The following is a 19,531-nucleotide window of genomic DNA, read 5'->3' as shown; positions in this document are numbered from 1 at the left end:
AATCCGGGGGGTTTTGGATACGGTGGGGTTTTTCGGCCCCCGCTGCTGCCGCTGCTGTCGGCTGTTCATAGGGGCAGTTTTTAGTCTAGACTGCCTTCATTTCTGTCAGACTCCACAGGGCTGGTTTGCAGGGCTGGTTTGTGTGTTCTCTGTTTCCATTCTGGGATTTGCAGGTAGGGACACAGAGATACATGGTGTTTTTGTCCTTAAGGAAGGAGGGGTGGAATTAAAGCTCAGCAAAGACCTCTCTGTGTATTTCATCTGTGGGATCAGCTCTGCCAAAATCAGCAACACAGCTGATGCTGGGTAAACTTCCTAGGATTTGCTTCTGCCAGAGTTACAGCCACGCTCAGTGGTGGTAACAGGAAGAATGAATCTGCATTTGTGCAGAATTTCTAAAATAATGAGGGGTGTTGGGTTTGGTTCCAGCTGATTATTTTTTTGTTAAGCAGGAGTTTATTGCCCAGCTAACAGGGATTATCTGTTTGTTCCAGGAGTTGGGAAGCACCACAGAGAGCCAGGAGCCAACAAATCATCTCAACACCTAAATGAGGCATTAAGTCTGGTGAGCTCTACACATTTCTCTTCCAATGTATGAGCTCTGCTGGGTCCCACCCTGACCTGTGTGGCTGCCCCTGGAAGCTGCAGGTGTTCTGGCAGGGGCTCCCTGAGCATCCTCAGCCTTTGCCAGGGAGTGCCAGGGGCACATTTGTTTGCTGCTGGACAACACAAACCTTCCAAGTGGCTGAATGAGGTGCTGCCAGAGCTTCCTCTGCCCAAGGAGAAATCAGGATCCTTTCTGTGAGGCTCCAGCCTTCCTCCTTTGGGTGACTGGACACGAGTAGTTTGTAGTGGGAAGCCCAAGCTCTTGTTTGTCACACACTGGGAACATTCCCAGTTCCAGGAGGTTCTCTGGGGGCTGGTTAGTGACATGTGCTGACCTGATTTTTTTTCTCCAACAGATCCGTTGCTCTGTCTGAAACCTCACGAGGGAACACAAGTATTAGACATGGCAGGTAAGAGCACCTCAGATCTGGCAAGGAGGGAGAGTGGTTTCAGAGAGTGCTGTTCATGGTGCTGTGGTGGCTGTAACGTGTCAGGAATGTGACCTGTGTCCCTTCCTGAGACCTTGGTGATCCCTAAAGCTCTTCAGCTACTTCTCTTGCCTTGCTCACATTCACTTTCCTGCTGTCTCCTGATCTGTCTCCTGAGGTTTCTGCCCAAGTGATAAAGGCTCAGGTGTGACTCACTTGAAAGTTTTATGGGGGTGGAATTTATTCAGAAAAAAGTACATGAGAATAAGTCCTTCTTTCCAGAGGCTTTCCATGGTGTTCCTGGCTGTGCTGTTGACATTAATCCATCTGAATTTTACTTGCAGTGAAATTAGGAACAAAATTCCAACTTTTTTTGAAGTAAGAGGAAGTCTGGAATTTGCCTCCAGCTGCTGCTCATGGGTGATGCAGTTTGGTTTTTGAAGGCATGGGGTGCATTTGCTGATCTGATGGGTTGATCCCAGCCTTGATGGGAGAACTGTAGCACTCCAAGCTCTGCAGACATGAAAGGGGATATTTTCATGTAATTTATTTTGTCTGATGTCAGAAGTAACCCAGAACAGCTGGGAACTGCAGGGTCTCGGGGTGGGAGGAGGTGGGCAGCAGCAGAGGTGTAATCCCCAGTCCTGTGTACCTAGCAAACAATCGTGGGGGTGTTTGGACCATTTTATGAGCTTGAAAAACGACAAACTGCAGTGGCTGGTTGGTTTTGGCCCCACCATGTGGGAGCTCTGCACTGGGAGCTGGCAGCAGCTCTGCTCTCCATGACAGAAAATGGGAGAGAGCAGAACCAGAGGAACAATCTGCAGCTTCAGCTGTTGGAGAGGAACAGAGCAAAAGTTTCCTCATCCCTCAGAAAAAAAAAAATGGTTAGAGAATCTGCTTTTACTGTGTTTGATTAATCTTGGTCTTACTGGCTTCCCTAGAGAGCTGTCCCTTCAGCTTTAAAAGCTGTGTCCCCCCCTTTCCCTTGATCCAGCGTTGTTAAATCCCTTTCTAGGCTGCAGGGACACACTGTGCAGGAGAAATCCCATTAGGTGTTTTCAGCAAACAAAAAATTAATGCAAAGGAGTCCAAATTCCTGTGGACTTTGAAAGCATCTGTGGGCCATCAGCTCTCCATGGGATGGAGTCAGCAGTGGTGTTAACCAGTAACTCAAACCAGTTTGGAGGGCATCTGAATGAATGTAAAATGGGTTTAAGGGAGATTTGTGAGGAGAGGCAGAAGGCTTGATGTTTGTTTTTATCAGGAGAAGTCAAATTGGGCTGGTGACTTCAGTCATTATTCCATAGCTACTTCTGATGTATTCCCAGTGGGCGTTCTCACCATATTTTCTGTGTGAAAATATGCATGAGGGAAAGCCTTTTTCCTTCCTAAAGCCTGGCTGCAGCTCTAGGCTCTTCCCTGCCAACCTTCAAACGGAGCTGAGGAGCTGCTCCTGCAAAATGTCTCCTCAGCCGGAGATAATGGGAAGAGAAGGGGAACTCTTGTGCTGACAGTTCTTGTTCAGACATTTCCTCTCATCTCCTGTGCCATTTGGAGGTTTTCCCAGGACATTCTTCATCTCTTCCTCTGGTTGTTTTTAATTCTGTTTACTGGGGCTGAAGGAGGCTAGAGACAATTAGTCACAATGCCCTGGAATCAAACTTTAATCAGCTCTGGAAGGCAAGAGCAAACATTCCCAAACATGTAGGAACACACATCCAGGCACACACAGACAAATCCGGGAGCTGACAGCAGCAGAGGATTCAGGCATTTAATTACTTGGTTTTAAAACAGAAATTCTTCCCAAGGTAGGGTTTTCTTCACCATAAAGCTTTTGGCAGCATTTGCTGATTTATTGTCTCTGAATGCAAAGCTTTTGCTTTTTTTCTTTGCTTTTTTTTTTTTCCCCCCTTAGGGCTTAACCTTGAAGGAAAAACTTGAATGTACCATTTTTCCATTAAAAATCATGTGTGCTTTCAAAACAAGATCATCCCTGACATAAAACCATGGAATCCCAAAATGATTTGGGTTAAAAGGGACCTCAAAGCCCATCCAGTGCCACCCCTGCCATGGGCAGGGACACCTCCCACTGTCTCAGGCTGCTCCAAGCCCCAGTGTCCAGCCTGGCCTTGGGCACTGCCAGGGATCCAGGGGCAGCCCCAGCTGCTCTGGGCACCCTGTGCCAGGGCCTCCCCACCCTCACAGCCAGGAATTCCTTCCCAGCATCTGACTTACTTCCCTGAACTGGATGGTACCTGGGTACAGAATTCTAGTTTGGGGATGCCTTCAGGCACCCTTCCTTATTGTCCCAGGCTACTGCATGTCCCAAGGCCTGACCCATGGCCAGGACATGCTCCTGCCTGCTCAGAGCTGGTGGCTGAAGGTAGCTCTGCTTGTCTGGACACTGACCAGCCTTTCTTTCCTCTTGCTGTGCATTTCTGAAGGGCTGTAACTTATCACCTCTGTGCAGCTGTTTCCCCCAGATGTTGCTGACACCTCCCCCTTCCTGAGGAAACTCATCCTGGAGCTTATTTTAAGGTTTTTTTTTCCTTGCAGCACCTTTCACACAACCTCACACTGATGTGTAAAGGTGTTGAATCCACCTGATGTTTGTTAGCTTGTTCCTATTCCCCTCTCTCAGCCTTGTGTGTAGTAAAATAAATGTCCTGTTGACTGCTGAGGAAGAAAACCAAAATATTTGTGGTCCAGGGAGAGCATGAACATGCAGCACTGTTGGGAAGGTGTGGAGGATCTGACATATTTCTGCTCCCAGCTGAAATCTGTGTTCTGTGTTCCAGAAAAGGTGAATAACTTCCCACCGCTCCCCAAGTTCATCCCTTTGAAACCATGTTTCTACCAGAATTTTGCTGATGAAATTCCCATCGATTACCAGTTTCTGGTGAAGAGAATCTATCATGTGTGGATCTGTAAGTTGAATAAAAAAACTTGTGCTGGAAAAAGGTATTTGTGTAGTAAAACCCCATAGATCTCAACGATTTATGTGCTTTAAAGTTTTGACTGCAATTAGTTGGTGAGGAGCAATGATCCCCCTTAGAATACTCTGATATAACTTTATGCCTGAATTTTAAACTGTGCCTTGAATCCTTGAAGGATCTTGGAGAAAGGAGGGTGTCAGTGCTGGCAAAGTCTGTTAGTAAATCTGAAGAGGGAAAAAGCAGAGCATGTTTGATACCTTTGTTAATGTCAAATGATCATAGAATCCCGGACTGGCTTGGGTGGGAGGGGACCTGAAGGATCATCTGATTCCACCCCCTGCCATGGGCAGGGACACCTCCCACTGTCCCAGGCTGCTCCAAGCCCCAATGTCCAGCCTGGCCTTGGGCACTGCCAGGGATCCAGGGGCAGCCCCAGCTGCTCTGGGCACCCTGTGCCAGGGCCTGCCCACCCTCCCAGGGAACAATTCCTTCCCAAGATCCCATCCAGCCCTGCCCTCTGGCACTGGGAAGCCATTCCCTGGGTCCTGGCCCTCCAGCCCTTGTCCAAATTCCCTCTCCAGCCTTTTTGTAAGCCCTGTTTAACTCCCAAAAATAGCTACCTTAAGGAAATTCCCAGTTCCCCTAAGGTAAGAGGAATAGGAGAATTTTAGACAAAACAAATGTGGCCCATTTGCTGCTACCTGGCTCCCCACCTCGCTCTTGGAAGGCTAAAATTCCCTCTTATCCCCTGATTTTGCTTCCCAATGAAAGCAGTGTCTTCTAGCTGCCTGCTGGCTCTTCCTTAGCTATCCACAGCCCCCAAACACTCCCCATCCTGCTGGAGTTGGGAGCTGATCCTCTGTTATGGCTGGTGATGTGCTGATACTCTGTGTGAACAGAGCTCCTGGCCCTGGGCTCCTGTTTGCCTCAGCCATTCAGAAACCAGGAATGAAAATTGACCATTCTTCTCCAAGGAATGAAATCGGTGTGGCAGACCTAGGAAACCACAGGGAATGCTTTGGAAGATTAAGAATCTTTTTGCCTTGCTTATCGTTTTTTCCCCAAATGCTTGTCATCCTCTTTACCCTACTCACTGAAGGAAAGCTTGTTTTCTGCCAGCTCTGCATTTGGTGGCGTGGCTTTTATTCCAGATGCACGGGATGTGTGTAGGAGAGAGATTTGTGTGCATAAATAATGGCATAATCCATGGCTCCATTGTTCTTTGGTTATGTGGAGCTGCTGCAATGAGCTCTGTAATTTTCTTGCCTGAAGAAGCTGCCTGTCCCTCCAGACTCACTGGTGCGATGTCGAAGCTGTAAAGCCGCCTTTGTCCTCCCCTCTCCCAAAACAAAGAGTCCCTCAGTCGAGTTAATGGCAGGCTGGAGGAGAGCCAGGGATTTGGGCATGGCCAGGAGAGCTGCCATCTGCACCAGGAGTTTCACATTTCCATCTGCAGCGCGCTTCCTTTTGGGGTCTCCCTAATTTTTTGGCATGGGTTCGAGAGAGACACGTAGAGGGAAGGAGGTAAACAAGAAAAGGCCGGTTTTGAAAAGTAGAAATGCACGAGTCGTTGCTGGAAGGGTGATTGCTCATTACTTTAATTGGATGTGAGCACTGGATTAAGGTGGAGGGAGGTTTGGGGAAGGCTGTACCAGAGCTCCCACTGCTGGAGAACAAACTCCGACCTGAGGCACAGGGAGAGCCAAAAGTTCCTTAAAACTTTGTAGATGCTCTTGGCTTGGCATTGTTTTGTTGGGTTTTTTTTTTAATTAAGTAACTTTTAGAGAATAAATACCTTCTGAAAATGAATATTTGGAGAAGTACAGCTAATTGGTGTATAAATGAAATATCAGATTTGTGGAATCCCAGAACAGTTTGGGTTGGAGGGACCTGAAAGCTCATCCAGTGCCACCCCATGCCATGGGCAGGGACACCTCCCACTATCCCAGGGTGCTCCAACCTGGCCTTGGACACTGCTAGGAATGGGGAATCTACAAACTGTTAGTTTAAATACCTAAAATTAATTAATTTAAATAATATTCTTTCTTCCCCCCCAACATTAAGACACATCCAAACCATTGTGTGTTAAGCCTTGTTGGCTACTCAGAAGACATTTTCTTTGCAGTAAAACAGTGTTTTATTTTACTCTCAGTGTAAGTCAGAAGTAGCAGCTGGGTGTAGGTTTCATTCTCCTGCGTTGTCAATATAATTTTGTGACCATAAAACCTTGCATTTGTTTAGGACTCCCAGGCTGTGTGAAGGCAGGTGGGTCAGTGCCCAGGAGGAGAGGGAGGAGTCAGAAGGACCAAGGCAGTGATGTGCAGATGAGCTGCAGAGCCATGGCAGGGGGTGAAGCAGGGAATGGGCAGGACCCTTGGCACAGGTGAAGAGAAATTCAGGGATTTAATTTTGCCTGAATAACTGAGGCCAAGGTCCAGAGTGTTCCCATGAGCTCATCACCAGGCTGTGCTGGAGGGTCTTTGGTGTTTGGACCTTCCACTGTCTCCTTTCTCTGTGCTTGTTGATACAGGTTACCACAAAGGGTTTGAAGAGTCACCACCAATTTTCCAAAATAGGAGCTTGTAAATTGGCCTCTTTGACCCTGGCAGTGCCTGGGGGGATGCAGGGACAGGTACAGGGAGCCCTGGCTTGTGGCTGAACCCCCTTTCCAGGGATGTGAGCTCCAGAAAAATGGGGGAGCAGCATCCCTTCACGTACTACTACTTACTGCAGCACTGCTGTGCTCTGGGGGCCTTTGTCAACTGTTCCTTTTTATCCAAGTGACAGGAACGGGAATGTGAAAAGGCCTCTAAGCCACCCCTATGGTCCCATATTCTCAGCCTTTGGATTGGAGTTTGTTTATCCCCTTGCTCAAGGCAGCACTTCAAGCCCTCAAGCTGGTATCCAGGCTTCCTCAGAGGCCCAGGGAAGTGGAGAGAGAGCCTGCAAGGCACTGAGCTGGCTCTGAGATAGCTCCTGAGGCAGCCCCAGCAAGCACAGAGTCATTCAGAGGCAGGGGCAGGGTTACCCCCCTCTCCTCTCACAAAGGATTTTGCTACAAATGGAGCTTAGACCTTGCTCATAATTCATGATAACACTGGCCTGAGTCGTGTGTTGGTCACATCAGTTGCTACCCAAGCTCTCCATCCTTTGACAGGTTGTAAAAGAGTTCTCTCATCCCTCTGCTGCAGGATCCCTCTGGAGCTGGATGTTCCTGTGCTCCCAGCTCCAGGGTCACACAGGAACCTGCGACTCGCTCGGAGCAGCTGCATTGCTGCCCCAGGGACCTTTCCCATTGGAATCCTGGGGGCTTCATAGAGTCCTGGAACATCCTGAGTTAGCAGGGACCCACAAGGACCATCAGTGCAGCCCCTGGCCCTGCACAGACACCCCAACAACCCCAGCCTGGGCATCCCTGAGAGCGCTGTCCAAACGCTCCTGCAGCTCTGGCAGCCTCGGGGCCGGGCCCATTCCCTGGGGAGCCTGGGCAGTGCCCAGCAGCCTCGGGGGGAAGAACCTTTTCCTGAGATCCATCCCAACCCCCCTGACACAGCTCCAGCCATTATCTTTTGTTTCCTTTTCTCATGAAGCCCTGAAACTGCCCCACCCCACGTTTTCTCCTCTGCCCTCTCCCCAGTTTACTGCATCACGCTGGCCGTGAACCTCATCGCCTGCCTGGCCTGGTGGATCGGGGGAGGCTACGGGGTCAACTTTGGCCTGGCCATCCTCTGGCTGCTCCTCTTCAGCCCCTGTGGCTACGTCTGCTGGTTCCGACCTGCCTACAAAGCCTTTCGGTGAGTAGGAGCCCAGGAGGTGCTTCTGGTCCAGTTTTCTCTGGAAGCTTCCCCAGTTGTTACTGGGTGGTGCTGCTGGGGAGATCTCTCTGACTGGGATGAAGGTTCAGCATTTGAAGTCTGAATGTCTTGTTTACTTTCGAAATGAAGAAGAATGTGGCTACTTTTAAACACTAGATACGGGACTGAGGGTCACATAAGATTGGAGGTGAGCAGTTTGCCACTTCTAGGGGGCTTAAATTCATGTTTTACTTAAATATCTCAAACTTACCAGCACCCTCATCTCAGTGCAATAGGTGCTAATTTGGTAAAGCTTCATTGAGGCTTATTTTGATGGAAGACTATTAAGTTATTAGTTTTTGAGAACTCTTCTGATTTCTGTCTCTGGCTACTTGAGAGCTTGTCTGCTTGGCTTTTTAGATAAAAGCAGTTCCCTGGAGTCAGTCCTTCTGAAACTCCACAAATACTTAAAACCATTCTACATTTTTGCTTTAATTAATAATCATTTGCATTTGCTGTGGACCACGAGGCATCACTCAGACATTAATGTGTAAAGCCTGGCAGAGCTGGGAGGGTCCTGAGCAGTTCCCAGCCTGACACAGGGAAAGGAAGGACCTGGCCAGTGCCACCACCACACCCCACACACCAGTCAGGGCTTTGCCCTCTGAAGGTGAAGCTCCTCTTGGTAGGATACTCTGGATTTTGATTATTCACCAGACCCAGTGATGAGCTGGTTTGGGTAACAGCAGAAGCAGCTGATGGAAGTGGGAGGTGGCAGGTGGGTCCTGTCTGTTTAGTACACGATAAATTGTTTAAATGCGCTTCTGAATTGATGCTTTGTATGCCCACAGCACTGGGCAGGTACTGATAAAACACCAGTGGCATCGTGGAGTACAGGGGAGGGTCATTTCTGCTGGAAACAGGAGGGTTGGATTTGTCTCAAAGTTCTAAAGGACATGAAAATCCCAGCTCTGAACTCTTGCCCTCTGGAGCCGGAGTTTGTCCCCATCCTGAGCTCAGAAGCCCCAGGGCCTCCAAGTGCTGGAGCTCTGTTCAAAGAGGAATTTCCATTCTAAAGTCTGGGAAAAATTACTCCTCCCTGCTGACCTCCCTCGGGCTCCACAAGGGCCGTTTCTCATTATTCCTTGAACGTTGTTTGGATGTGTTTATGCAAGTGAATGCTGAGAGGTCCTCGAGGTTACTCTGTGCACAGACTTGCAGTTAAATAAAGACTCAACCCCAGGGACAGAGAGGGGAGCCCAGGGATCATCCCCTGGGACAGCAGTTGGGAAGAGGCGTGGAAATCACTGCGGAGGGGCAGCACTGATGGGATCACAAGTGGTGATTCCAGAGGCAAAATCAGACCCACTTGTCCTGGAGGGGGCCACCCTTCAGTGCTGGCACCCTGTCCTGCAAGGATGCTTCCCTAGAACCTTCGTCATCCCGCTGCATCCGAAATTAAATTAGCTGCAGAGCTTTGGCGCTAGGGCAAAGCTGTAGCAACTCTGCACCAGAAAGCTGGATGAGAAATCACCTTTTCTCTGTATCCTCACTAATTCCTGCAGATCCTTTCAAATGAAGACTCCTCCAGCCCCTTCAGGTCGGAGTTGCAAGAGTCTGTTTGAAGGCTCAGCCTCGAGCCTAATCCTTGTTAATTGGATTCTGACAGGCACCAATGTCAGCAGGCCCTGCCTAAAGTGTTTCTTTCACATTGCTGTACTCTGAGGTGGTATTTGAAGGGTGGGATTGTGAGGATACTCAAGGATGACAAATCTTGCACAACCACCATTTGAGAGCTGACAGACACCCAGACCAACACGGGCAGCTCTGAGGAGCGTGGGCCTGGCTGGAGGCTTCTCCACGTGCCTCACCTCCCTCATCTCCTCCCTAGGCATCAGGGGCTAGAATTGTAATACTAACAACCATTAGCATAATAAAAATAATTAAAATAATAAGCATTTAAATACTTTCAGGGCTTAAGCAGGAGCTGGCAGTGGTTGGAGCTCTTTTGTTAACTCCCTTTTGCACCAAACTCCCTCATAAGCACCTGAAGTGTTTTTTGTAGATAAATCATTGGCTCTTTGAGTTCCTTAGAGTATGGGAATCATTTGTATCAGTAAAAATGATAGTTTGAGGAACTTTGAATGTGCCTGATGTGGCTGGTTTGATGGGATGAAGATGCACTGTGGTAGAGCCCAAACTTGGGCAGGGCAGTGCTGGGCCCCCAGTGCACCCATGACAGAGACTGTGAATGTCCCTGCTCAGCATCTTGCTTGGGGTCATTTTGTACCTAATTATTGTACCTGCATAAACTCAAGGACCTCACGTGTACATCCTGAGGATGGGGAGCCTGCAGAGATGGGAAGTGTGTCTCTGCTTTCAGGGTGCCACCCAGCTCTCTCATGCCTGCTTTCCCTCCTATGATGTCCCAGAGCTGGATTGTTTACCACGGGTGTGGGAACATGATGGCAAGCAGACACTGAGACATTCCCAGCTGGAATTCTCATGCTCAATGATCGCTTCTAGTGTATGGACAAGCTCTACCTGGCAGTGTCAGGCCCCTGTGTGCCCCTTGCCAGGGGCTGAGCTGGGCAGGTATCAGGCTGGGCTGATGTTTGGTCAGAGAATGATTCAGACTCTCTGTGTGGGAGACTCGTGTCCCTCCGCCTCTCCTTGTGTGTCATCATACGTGCAATTCCTTGGGGAGAGCAACTGCAGGAGCCAGGTTATTGGGAGACAGTCTGTGCTGCTGAGTCATGGAGCTGTGTGCTCTCACTGCCAGGGAAGGGGAAGAAGCCTCCCAGCACACAGCTGTGGAGGGATCCCTCTGGAGTCCCCACTGTGGAGGGTTTGAATGTGGTGGTGGGGTCAGACACAGGTGTGAAGCAGCACAAGGTGCCAGTGCCCCCCTGACCTCCTCTCTTCCTCCACAGGTCGGACAGTTCCTTTAATTTCATGGCCTTTTTCTTCATCTTTGGGGCGCAGTTCCTGCTCACGGTCCTGCAGGCGATCGGCTTCTCCGGCGGGGGTGCGGGGGGGGAAGGCCCGGGAGCTCTGAGCTGTGGCCGTTTCCAAGGACTTGGAGAGGCTGATGGGAGTCTGTACAGGGTGGAGAGGAAGAAGCTTTCTGATTTCCCCAGTGGCACAGCTGTATCTGCTCTTGGGGTGCACGATTCAGGTTTCATTGCTGTGTTGGCAGAAATCAAGGCCAAGCTGGATGGGACTTGGAGCAACCTGGTCTAGTGGAAGGTGTCCCTGCCCTTGTGGTCTGGCTGGGCTTTAAGGTCTCCCTTCCAACCCAAACCACTCTGTGATCTTCACCTGGTTGCTCTTTGTAGGCTCTTCCCTCAGTATCCATTTCTTTCACCATTTAACCAGCTCATGTCAGGCTCAGCTTTGCCCTCAGAGCTGGTTGGCAGCATACGGTGAGCAGAGTGTGTGACTCACTGTTGGCCCATGAGAAGTACTGTGAGAGTTCTCCTGTAATAAATGGGAGCTTGTTAGTGTCTGTCCCTGGTTGTGTTATAATTGTTTGGCATTTTAGCTTCCTGTCTTTAGAGACTTGAGAGCAAGTTCTTCTGAAAATCCAAGTTTTTTTTTCCTAGCACTCCATATAACACTCTGTTTTCAGAACTGCTGATGCCTCACCTGGTTTTTGCCAGCAAAGGAATGGAGATGGAGTGTAAATCACAGGACCCTGGTGTTCCCTGATCCCAGCTCTGGTCTCTAGATGCACAGCCAAAAGCACCTTGGGAATATATCTTCTCTTCCCAAACTCCATGCAGCTGGCTGTCCCTTAAAGCTCTGAGACTGGCTTAGTGAGGGATGCTGGCAAGTGAGAGTTAAGATCTTGGGGAAACACCTGCATTGAATTCTGTCAATTGTCTTCATTGTTCGTTTCATTTTCAAGAGCTTCAAAGCTGCCTTGTAATTTCTGGGTTACGAATCACAGAAACAGAGAATGGTTTGGGTTGGAAGGGATGTTAAAGCCCATTCCATCCCACCCCTGCCATGGGCAGGGACACCTCCCACTGTCCCAGGCTGCTCCAAGCCCCGTCCAACCTGGCCTTGGACACTGCCAGGGATGGGGCAGCCCCAGCTGCTTTGGGCACCCTGTGCCAGGGCCTTATAAGCAAGTAAACAGTTTTTCTGATAACAAGGACACTTTGAAAAGCAGATTATTATGATATTGTATCTCTTTTTCTGTTTCTTCCAGTGGATGGTTGGCAGCCATCACCTTCTTCAGCACCAGCGTGGCAGCTGCTGTGTTCATGCTCTTCCCTGCCATCATGTTCACAATGTCAGCGGTCGCGATGCTCATCTGCCTTTTAAGGGTAGGTTCTTCTAGTGGAAGGTGTCCCTGCCCATGGCAGGGGGGTGGAATGAGAGGAGTTTTAAGGTCCCTTCCAACCCAAACCATTCTGGGATTCTTCAGATCTCTCTGACTTGGAGTATCCCTGCTGTGTGTAACAATAATGCAAAGAGGCAGCTCAGCAGCCACCACAAGGCATCATTGCTTTGAAAGGTTTCACAGTGCAGTCAGCTGATGTTTCTCAGAGTTTCTGGAGGACAAATCCAGACAGCACAAGACAGCTCAGGCTGGAAATTGTCACGGTGTTGTGTGGTGATGTTGCTTTATGTCATGCAAAGCAAGCTTCATGTGGAGCAACCTGAGGCTGTGTGAAGTGGGGAGGTTTGGATTGGATATTAGGGAGCATTTATTTTCACAGAAAGGGTTGTAAAGCATTGGAACAGGCTGCCCAGGGTAGTGGTGGAATAATCATCCCTGCAAGTGGATGTAGCCCCTGGGGACATGGGCTCGTGGTGAACATGATGGTGGAGCTGGCATGATGGTTGCACTTGGTGGTCTTGCAGGTCTTTTCCAACCTCAACAATCCTGTGATTCCATGATTTGTTGCTCTTTGGGATGGTCAGTGGTGAAGCATCTGCAGTGGGGACCAGGTGGCAGGGTGGGAATTGGGTCTCTGCAGAAAGAAGGATTTGCAGTAGGAGTCTCTGGAAAGCTTTGGCAGATGGGGAAAACAGAAGCCCTGTGGAAGCAGTGGTGTCTGTGTTGGAGAGGTTTCAACCCCCTGGCCTGGGCTGGCTGCCTTGCTGTGGGATCCTGAATCCTGGGCATGCAGCTGAGATGGGTTCAAGTGTTGGGTTGATATTCTCTATCTGCACCTCTGTTCACTGCATTATTGCATTTTTTGTGCTTTTGTTCCTCGGAAATCCAGCTCTTCACGGAGAGAGGAACAAATCCACCATCCCGTTCCCAAGTGGCTCTGCAGGGGCACAGCTCTGGGCTCCTGGTGCTGACTCTTCTCCTCTCCTCCCTTTTATCCCTTAGGTACATAAAATCTACCGAGGGGCTGGTGGAAGCTTCCAGAAGGCTCAAGATGAGTGGAACAGCGGCGCATGGAGGAACCCTCCCAGCAGGGAGGCCCAGTACAGCAATTTTTCTGGGAACAGCCTGCCAGAGTATCCCACAGTGCCCAACTATCCCTCTGGAAACCAATGGCCTTAAGCAGCCACAGCTGCAAACTGCCTGGATTCTCTCCTTTTTGGTCTTTTTATTCTTGTTATTGGAAAAGATCATTTGCATTCCCCCCAAGCACCCCACTCATCTCGGGGACCTCTCTGGTTCTTGTCTCCTGATCCCTGCGGAATGTCCATGCTCTCAGCCCTTCCCGCCTCCACTGCACTGCACGGCTGTGGCAGAAAGCTTTTTGTTTGCCTTGAGTCACCAGTATTTGCCTCGTTGCAGACTGAGAACAAACCCTTCACTGCCCTTGCTTGAGGGAATCCTCTCCTGACCATCCCTGGAAAAGGCTCAGCTTCCCCGTGATGGCAACACTACCACAGCTGCTCCTGCTCCTGCTCAGCTTCCATGGAATGCACAGCTCAGCACCACGCCGTCTGCAGCAAATGCAATCAGAGCATTGGTAGCAACTGGTGTTTATTCTCCTGGATGAATAATGTGGAATTTTTCACTCTAAGGGAAATGCAGCCCTTCAATTACTTGGTACTGGTGACACTGAGGTGATTTGTGAAAGCCCCACCCCCCGTGGGAGGATCCCTGCAGGTAACAGAGCGTGCCCTGGGTGAGTCCTCGGATGTGAAGTCCCCCCGAGTCCTCATTTGCCTGGCTCAGACTGTTGTGATGCTACAAGTCTTGCTTTCCCTGCTGCCAGAACTTCTCGCCGGATCCACACGTTCCAAAGGTGCAGATTCATCTCCTTAGGTTCAGGATTGCTCACTAAAGCCTGAATCAAAGCCCAGTGGAAACCAGTGCAGAGCTGACACTGGGCCTTGGTGATGTTCACCCTGGTACAGGGACTCGGCACGAGATCTCCCCACTGTGTAACTTCCAGCCAGGTTTTGTGCTGGCCCAAGGAATGCCCCACTGGACACACCTTGTCCTGTTGGGACTCCCTTTTCCCGGGTTCCCAGCCAGGAGCCGGATGCAAGATAATGATTGATCTCAGTGCTGGGGCCCCAGTGTGGTTTGGAAATGCTTCTGTTACAATGAATAGTTTAATTCTGCCTTCTGCTGGTGTGGTTGAACTCCAGACATTACAGTGGGGTCTGGGAGACCAAGGGAAGCTTGTTAGTCCTCATGGCTGCTGTTGGCTGTGGCTGGCAGCACTTCCATGAGAGAGAGATTCCTGCCTTTCTCCAAGGATCAGCTGAAGGGAGGATGAAGCTATTGAGAGGGATTGTTTTCCCTGAGATTATCCTCCACCTTGTCATTCATCTCCATTCTGTGCCTGAGCCATCCAATTCCCAGTGTCCTACAGCAATCCAGGCAGCAAAGGCTGCGGTTTCCTCTTCCCCCCTCAGCCTGCTGTGAACTTTTTCAAACCCGTCCCAACTGGGAGGTCAGTTCCCAATTTTTTTATAGGGAGTGAGTGTTCCAAGTCTTTGGCGCTCAAAGTTTTGGCCAATGATCCTGAGTGCTCCATTTGGGAGACCCAGGAGGGTTTGGGCACCCTGGGGATCAGACCCGGAGCCTGCTGCCTTGGCAGGCTGCTGATGGGGTCACTCCAAATTCACAGTGAGCAACTGGAAAACAAAACTGGCTCCTGGAAAGGGACAGGGACATGGTCCTAGCTAGGTGGAATTGATTTGCAAGTGATCTTTTGAAAATTTTTCTCTACACGTGCCTTATCTAATGAAATCACAGTTCACAGAGGAGAGCTCCCGCTTCCTCCTCGCCCCTGCAGAATTCCCTGTTTCCCTATTAACTTGTCCTGTGTCACACTGTAAATAATGAGGGAAGCACAGCCTGGAGTCTGCACGACCCCTGTGTTACCAGGGCCAAAGCAAAAGCAACCCTGGATGGGAGGGCAGAGCCTCCCCGAATTTGCGTTTACAGCCGCACTGACCCCCTGCTGCAGGAGCAGCCCTCCGCTGGCTCTGGGACACCAACGTGCTCCCAGCACCAGGGGTTTTTCCTGGAGAGTGTGCAATGCACTTGGGAGGATGAGCTCTTGGAGCCTTCTTAACAGAACACGACCTGATGGTGTTGTGAAGCTTTTAGGTGCCTTTGTCCTGTGTCAAGTGTAATTTTAAGTGTTCTCTGTCGCTTGCCATCGGAGTGATGAAAGAACTGCCTGGCGTTGACTCCCTGGAAATACGATGGATGCACCACGGGGTGAGGGTCAGCGGGGCTGAAGGTGGGATTGGCCACACTTGGGAGCCAGGACATGGTGCATCCGTGTCCCTCGGTCCTGCCCCTCGCCATCCTCGGCCTCTTGCCAAAATTCTTCAAAACCCTTTGATTCCTGCCCCATTTTAGTGTGTCAAGTTGGAGGTTTCGAAGGAACCAAGAGGAGAAGCATTGCTGGGAGCTCCACATCCTCCTTCTCTTTGGGATTTTCCCCTTGGAGAATATGGGGGCTGTGTTGAAGCACCCACCCTCAGTCACACTGGAAATGCTTGATGCAAGGGGAGGAGGTGCCTGGGAGCCTGCCCAGCGGAATGGTTGGAGCTGGACACCAGAACCACCCCCCATTAGCCTGCACTGCCTGAGATCCCTGTGGAGCTCAATGCACCCCCAGGTGGGATCTGCCATCTCACCCCCCTCCCTCCTCTTCAATGCCAGAAACCGTAATTCCAGAAAGTTGACCCAACATGCTGCCTGAACAGCCATGGCTTAATTTTTTTTTTTTTTTTTGGACTCCTCTGTATGTTTTTAAATGTTTACAATAGATCTCTAAGAGTTCTTAACACCATTAACCCGGCCCTGGCTCCTGGTGTGGTCGGGCGTCACGTGGCGTGTCTGTGTGCAATGTTTCATGTCACCCGTGGAGCTCTGGGTTTTGTTTTGTGTTTTTCTCCTAATCACAAGACAATAAATGCTCATCCTGTGCTTGATGAGGAGAACTGGCCGCATTGGAGAAGTGTCTGTTCCTAGGTAACCGGAGTTATCTGGCAGAGGGAAATGGCAAAAGCTCTATTTTCCTCCAAAGTCTCCCACTGCATGTTGTTCTCTCTGTGAAAGAACAGCATGTTGATGGATGAGGCTCATCCTCTGTGCTGGGGATGGGTGTGAGTGGCTCGTTGTGCTTTGTACTCTCAGAGACGCCCCATCAACTTTGACCAAAGGTGCTGCTCTTACTCCCATCTTCTAACAACGGGATTGGAGAGCAGAGTGTGGACAAAGTCCCATCTCCCAAGCACTGAGGTCATTTTTGTGGCCTTTCCACAGTGCAGAGAGCCTCGTGCTGGCCCCTGGCAGTGCTGGTGTCTGCTTTCCCCAGTTCCTGCCTGGAAGGAGACCATTATCCCTGGAGTAAATGGGCTTGGACAGTGAAGGTGAGTTGACTCCCTTTAGCACATGGCTGAATTTATTACCCAAAATGTTTTTCCAAAGTTATCACAGAATCCCGGAATAGTTTGTGTTGGAAGGGACCTTAAAGCCCATCTCGTTCCACCCCTGCCATGGGCAGGGACACCTCCCACTGTCCCAGGCTGCTCCAAGCCCCAATGTCCAGCCTGGCCCTGGGCACTGTCCCAGGGAACAATTCCTGCCCAATCTCCCATCCAGCCCTGCCCTCTGGCACTGGGAAGCCATTCCCTGGCTCCTGGCCCTCCATGCCTTGTCCCCAGTCCCTCTGCAGCTCTCCTGGAGCCCCTTTAGGCCCTGCAAGGGGCTCGGAGCTCTCCTTGGAGCCTTCTCCTCTCCAGGTGAGCACCCCCAGCTCTCCCAGCCTGGCTCCAGAGCAGAGGGACTCCAGAGCAGCTCCGTGGCCTCCTCTGGACTCATTCCCACAGGTCCATGTCTTTCTTGTGTGGGGGCCCTAGAGTTTGACACAACACTCCAGGTGGGAATATGGAAATCACCATATTGTGGTGTCACACCCCAGTACCACTCCGTGGCAGATATTTAATCCTAGAAGAGCCATTTCCATCACAGCTGTTGATGGGACATCTGCTGAACTCAGTGTCTTCCCTTTCTCCAAAGCCCTGTGCCAGGTTCCCCTGCCTGGCCCTCACCATCCCTCTCTCTCTGACAGTGGTTCCCCACAGCTGCTGCTGTGCCCTGGTGTGTTGAGCATGAGGATGAATTGGATTTTCCTCAAATTCTTGCTCCAGGGCCTCAAAATCTGAGCACGAGGCACATTTTAAGCTCCTGCTCCAGCTGCCACTCAGGCAGGACCTTGGCACTTGGAATGAGGGGGCTTTTTGCCTCTGCTGCAGGAGGACTGGGAAGGGTTTGTGAGGAACGCGCCCGGATTCGGGAATGGGGGTGGTTGTGCAGCCAAGCTCAGTCCCCCACCCTGAGGAGCTCCCAAAAAGCTCTGGATCCCTGGAATCAGGGCATGAAGGACACTGTGAGGGCCTGGCTTCTCCTTTTCTCTGGTTCCTGCTGTGTTTCTGTCACTCTCCAGTTTCCCAGGCCAGGATGTTCCAGCTGGGAAGGTGTTGCCCACCTGCCCTGGAGCAGCTCGTTCTCCCGTTCTCCCGTGCAGTCACAGTGGTCCCTTTGTGTTGTCTGCTTGTGAATGAGCCTGAATTGTCTCATGCCCACAGGAGAGGGACAGGGTTCCTGGCTGGATGCTTTCCCGGCAGAAATTCCCTGGCTTTTCTTGCTCCCCGCGCTGGTTCCGTGGCATGAGCTGCTCGTGTCTCTGCAGGCCTTTGGCACACCGTGTGCTCACCGCTGGAGATCTGCCTTGAAATAAAATCAAACCTCCCTTCTTCCCCACTCTCCTGCTTCAGAGGGTGGTTCAGTTCTGCAGCCAAACGTCTGAACAGCTTGTGAGTTCTCAAAGTGTGTGAAATCGCCACAAAATCGCAGACTGGGGGGGTGGGATGGGGCAAAGAGGAAAGGGAGGGTTTCAGTGTGATTTTATCCTCTCCAGAAGTGATTTTATCCTCTCAAGGGGTGGTTTTATCCTCTCCAGGGGCAGGACATGGGGCATGGCCCCTCACCACCCTCCTGAGCTGTGTTCACAGCACAGGAACAGGATGGGAGCAGCTGGAATTCATGCTTTCAGAATTTTCCTGGTTCTCTAAAATCAGCATTTTTTTGTAGGAGCAAACACCCACAGGGAAAAGTCCTTCAGCCAAACGTTGTGGGGAGAGCTTTTCCCTGCAACATTTCTGTCACAGGAGAGAGAACCAACTCAAGCAGTGGGAAATGCTGAAATGGGTACTTGGGGTGATGCCGGTGGCTGAAGACCTGATTGTCCCCCAAACCCACACAAACTCATTTTCCCATTGCCTGAAAATCCCTTTGGGGTGGATCTGCTCCATGCTGAGGTGAAGGTGAGACCAGCAGGGTTGTGCAGGGGTGTCCCCTCCCTCCAACCTTACCCTGAAATTCTCAAACTTGGGGGTTGAGAAAAAAAGGGGTGAGAAAGAAACGATCCTCTGGCTGTGCCCTCCTTCGCTGAGGGGGTTCGGGGATGGAGTATTTGTCCCCAGGTGATCAATCAGAGGAAAATGAAAGGCTTTAGGAGGTGGCACTGGGGTCTGCATCCCTGCCCAGTTCCTGTGTCCCTGCCTGGCTCCTGTCCCAGCAGATCCCACTGTCCTGGAGCTCTGTCCCCTGCGAGGCAGCAGGATGGCAGTGGGATGGCAGCAGCTCTGCCTCCCTCAGAGTGGCTTTGCTCAGAGCTGATGTCCCCAAAAAGGCAGCAATGCCTGTAAAATCCCACCCCAACTCCCCTCTGTTCCCATCGGAGAGGTACCACAGCTGTGCCCCCTCTGCGGGACCCCCATTCCCCATCCCGAGGTTGCCCCAGAGGGCCTGTGGTGGGAATGGATGTGAGGAGGGAACTGTGCCCCAAAAAGGGGCTGTACCCCAGAATGGGGCCATACCCCAGAGCAGGGGCTCTACCCTAAAACAGGGTATCCTGTTACCCTGTATCCAAACACAGGGGTTGTACCCTAAAACAGGCGCTGTACCCTAAAACAGGGCCTGTACCCAAGCACGGGGGCTGTACCCCAAAACAGGCGCTGTACCCCACAACAGGGACTCTACCCCAGGACGGGGTCTGTACTCCGCTGAGGGGCTCGCTCACATATTAGGGCCTGTCCCCTCTAACTGGGTCGATACACCCCATGCTGTCCCCGCAACAGGCCCGTACCCCACCCGGAGGACGGTGGCATCCAAGTCGCGACAGCACCGCGACAACCCACGCCGGAGCCGGACCCTACAAGGCACACTACAGCGCGGCCTGTTCCCTGTGTGAGAGCTGCGCCCTCCCCCCCTGCAGGGCGCTGATGCAGCGCTGGCCCTGTCGCGACA

General features: G+C 51.1%; 1 protein-coding gene across 5 annotated transcripts in view; it reads left to right on the top strand.

Annotated features, from left to right (window-relative positions):
* SCAMP4 (secretory carrier membrane protein 4) overlaps positions 1-17,984 on the top strand; it is a 20,138-nt gene extending 2,154 nt beyond the window's left edge. For 3 of the 5 annotated variants that reach the window (XM_017739245.1, XM_017739240.1, XM_017739227.1), the window contains exons 3-9: positions 495-565; positions 963-1,016; positions 3,836-3,964; positions 7,611-7,767; positions 10,701-10,800; positions 11,982-12,101; positions 13,121-16,163. In XM_017739245.1, coding sequence (XP_017594734.1) covers positions 1,010-1,016; positions 3,836-3,964; positions 7,611-7,767; positions 10,701-10,800; positions 11,982-12,101; positions 13,121-13,297 — 690 coding nt within the window. In that variant the 5' untranslated portion in view covers positions 495-565; positions 963-1,009 and the 3' untranslated portion in view covers positions 13,298-16,163. Of the gene's footprint in view, positions 1-494; positions 566-962; positions 1,017-3,835; positions 3,965-7,610; positions 7,768-10,700; positions 10,803-11,981; positions 12,102-13,120; positions 16,164-16,483; positions 16,591-17,808 lie in introns of those variants that run through there. The other 2 variants (XR_001863623.1, XM_017739233.1) reach the window with 2 other exon arrangements.
* Positions 17,985-19,531: the final 1,547 nt, after the last annotated feature.

This window comes from Corvus brachyrhynchos, unplaced genomic scaffold (genome assembly GCF_000691975.1).
Source record: "Corvus brachyrhynchos isolate BGI_N302 unplaced genomic scaffold, ASM69197v1 scaffold130, whole genome shotgun sequence".
Classification (NCBI taxonomy): Eukaryota; Metazoa; Chordata; class Aves; order Passeriformes; family Corvidae; genus Corvus; species Corvus brachyrhynchos.
Note: the sequence above shows the minus strand (reverse complement) of the source record. Positions and strands in the feature narration are given on the sequence as shown.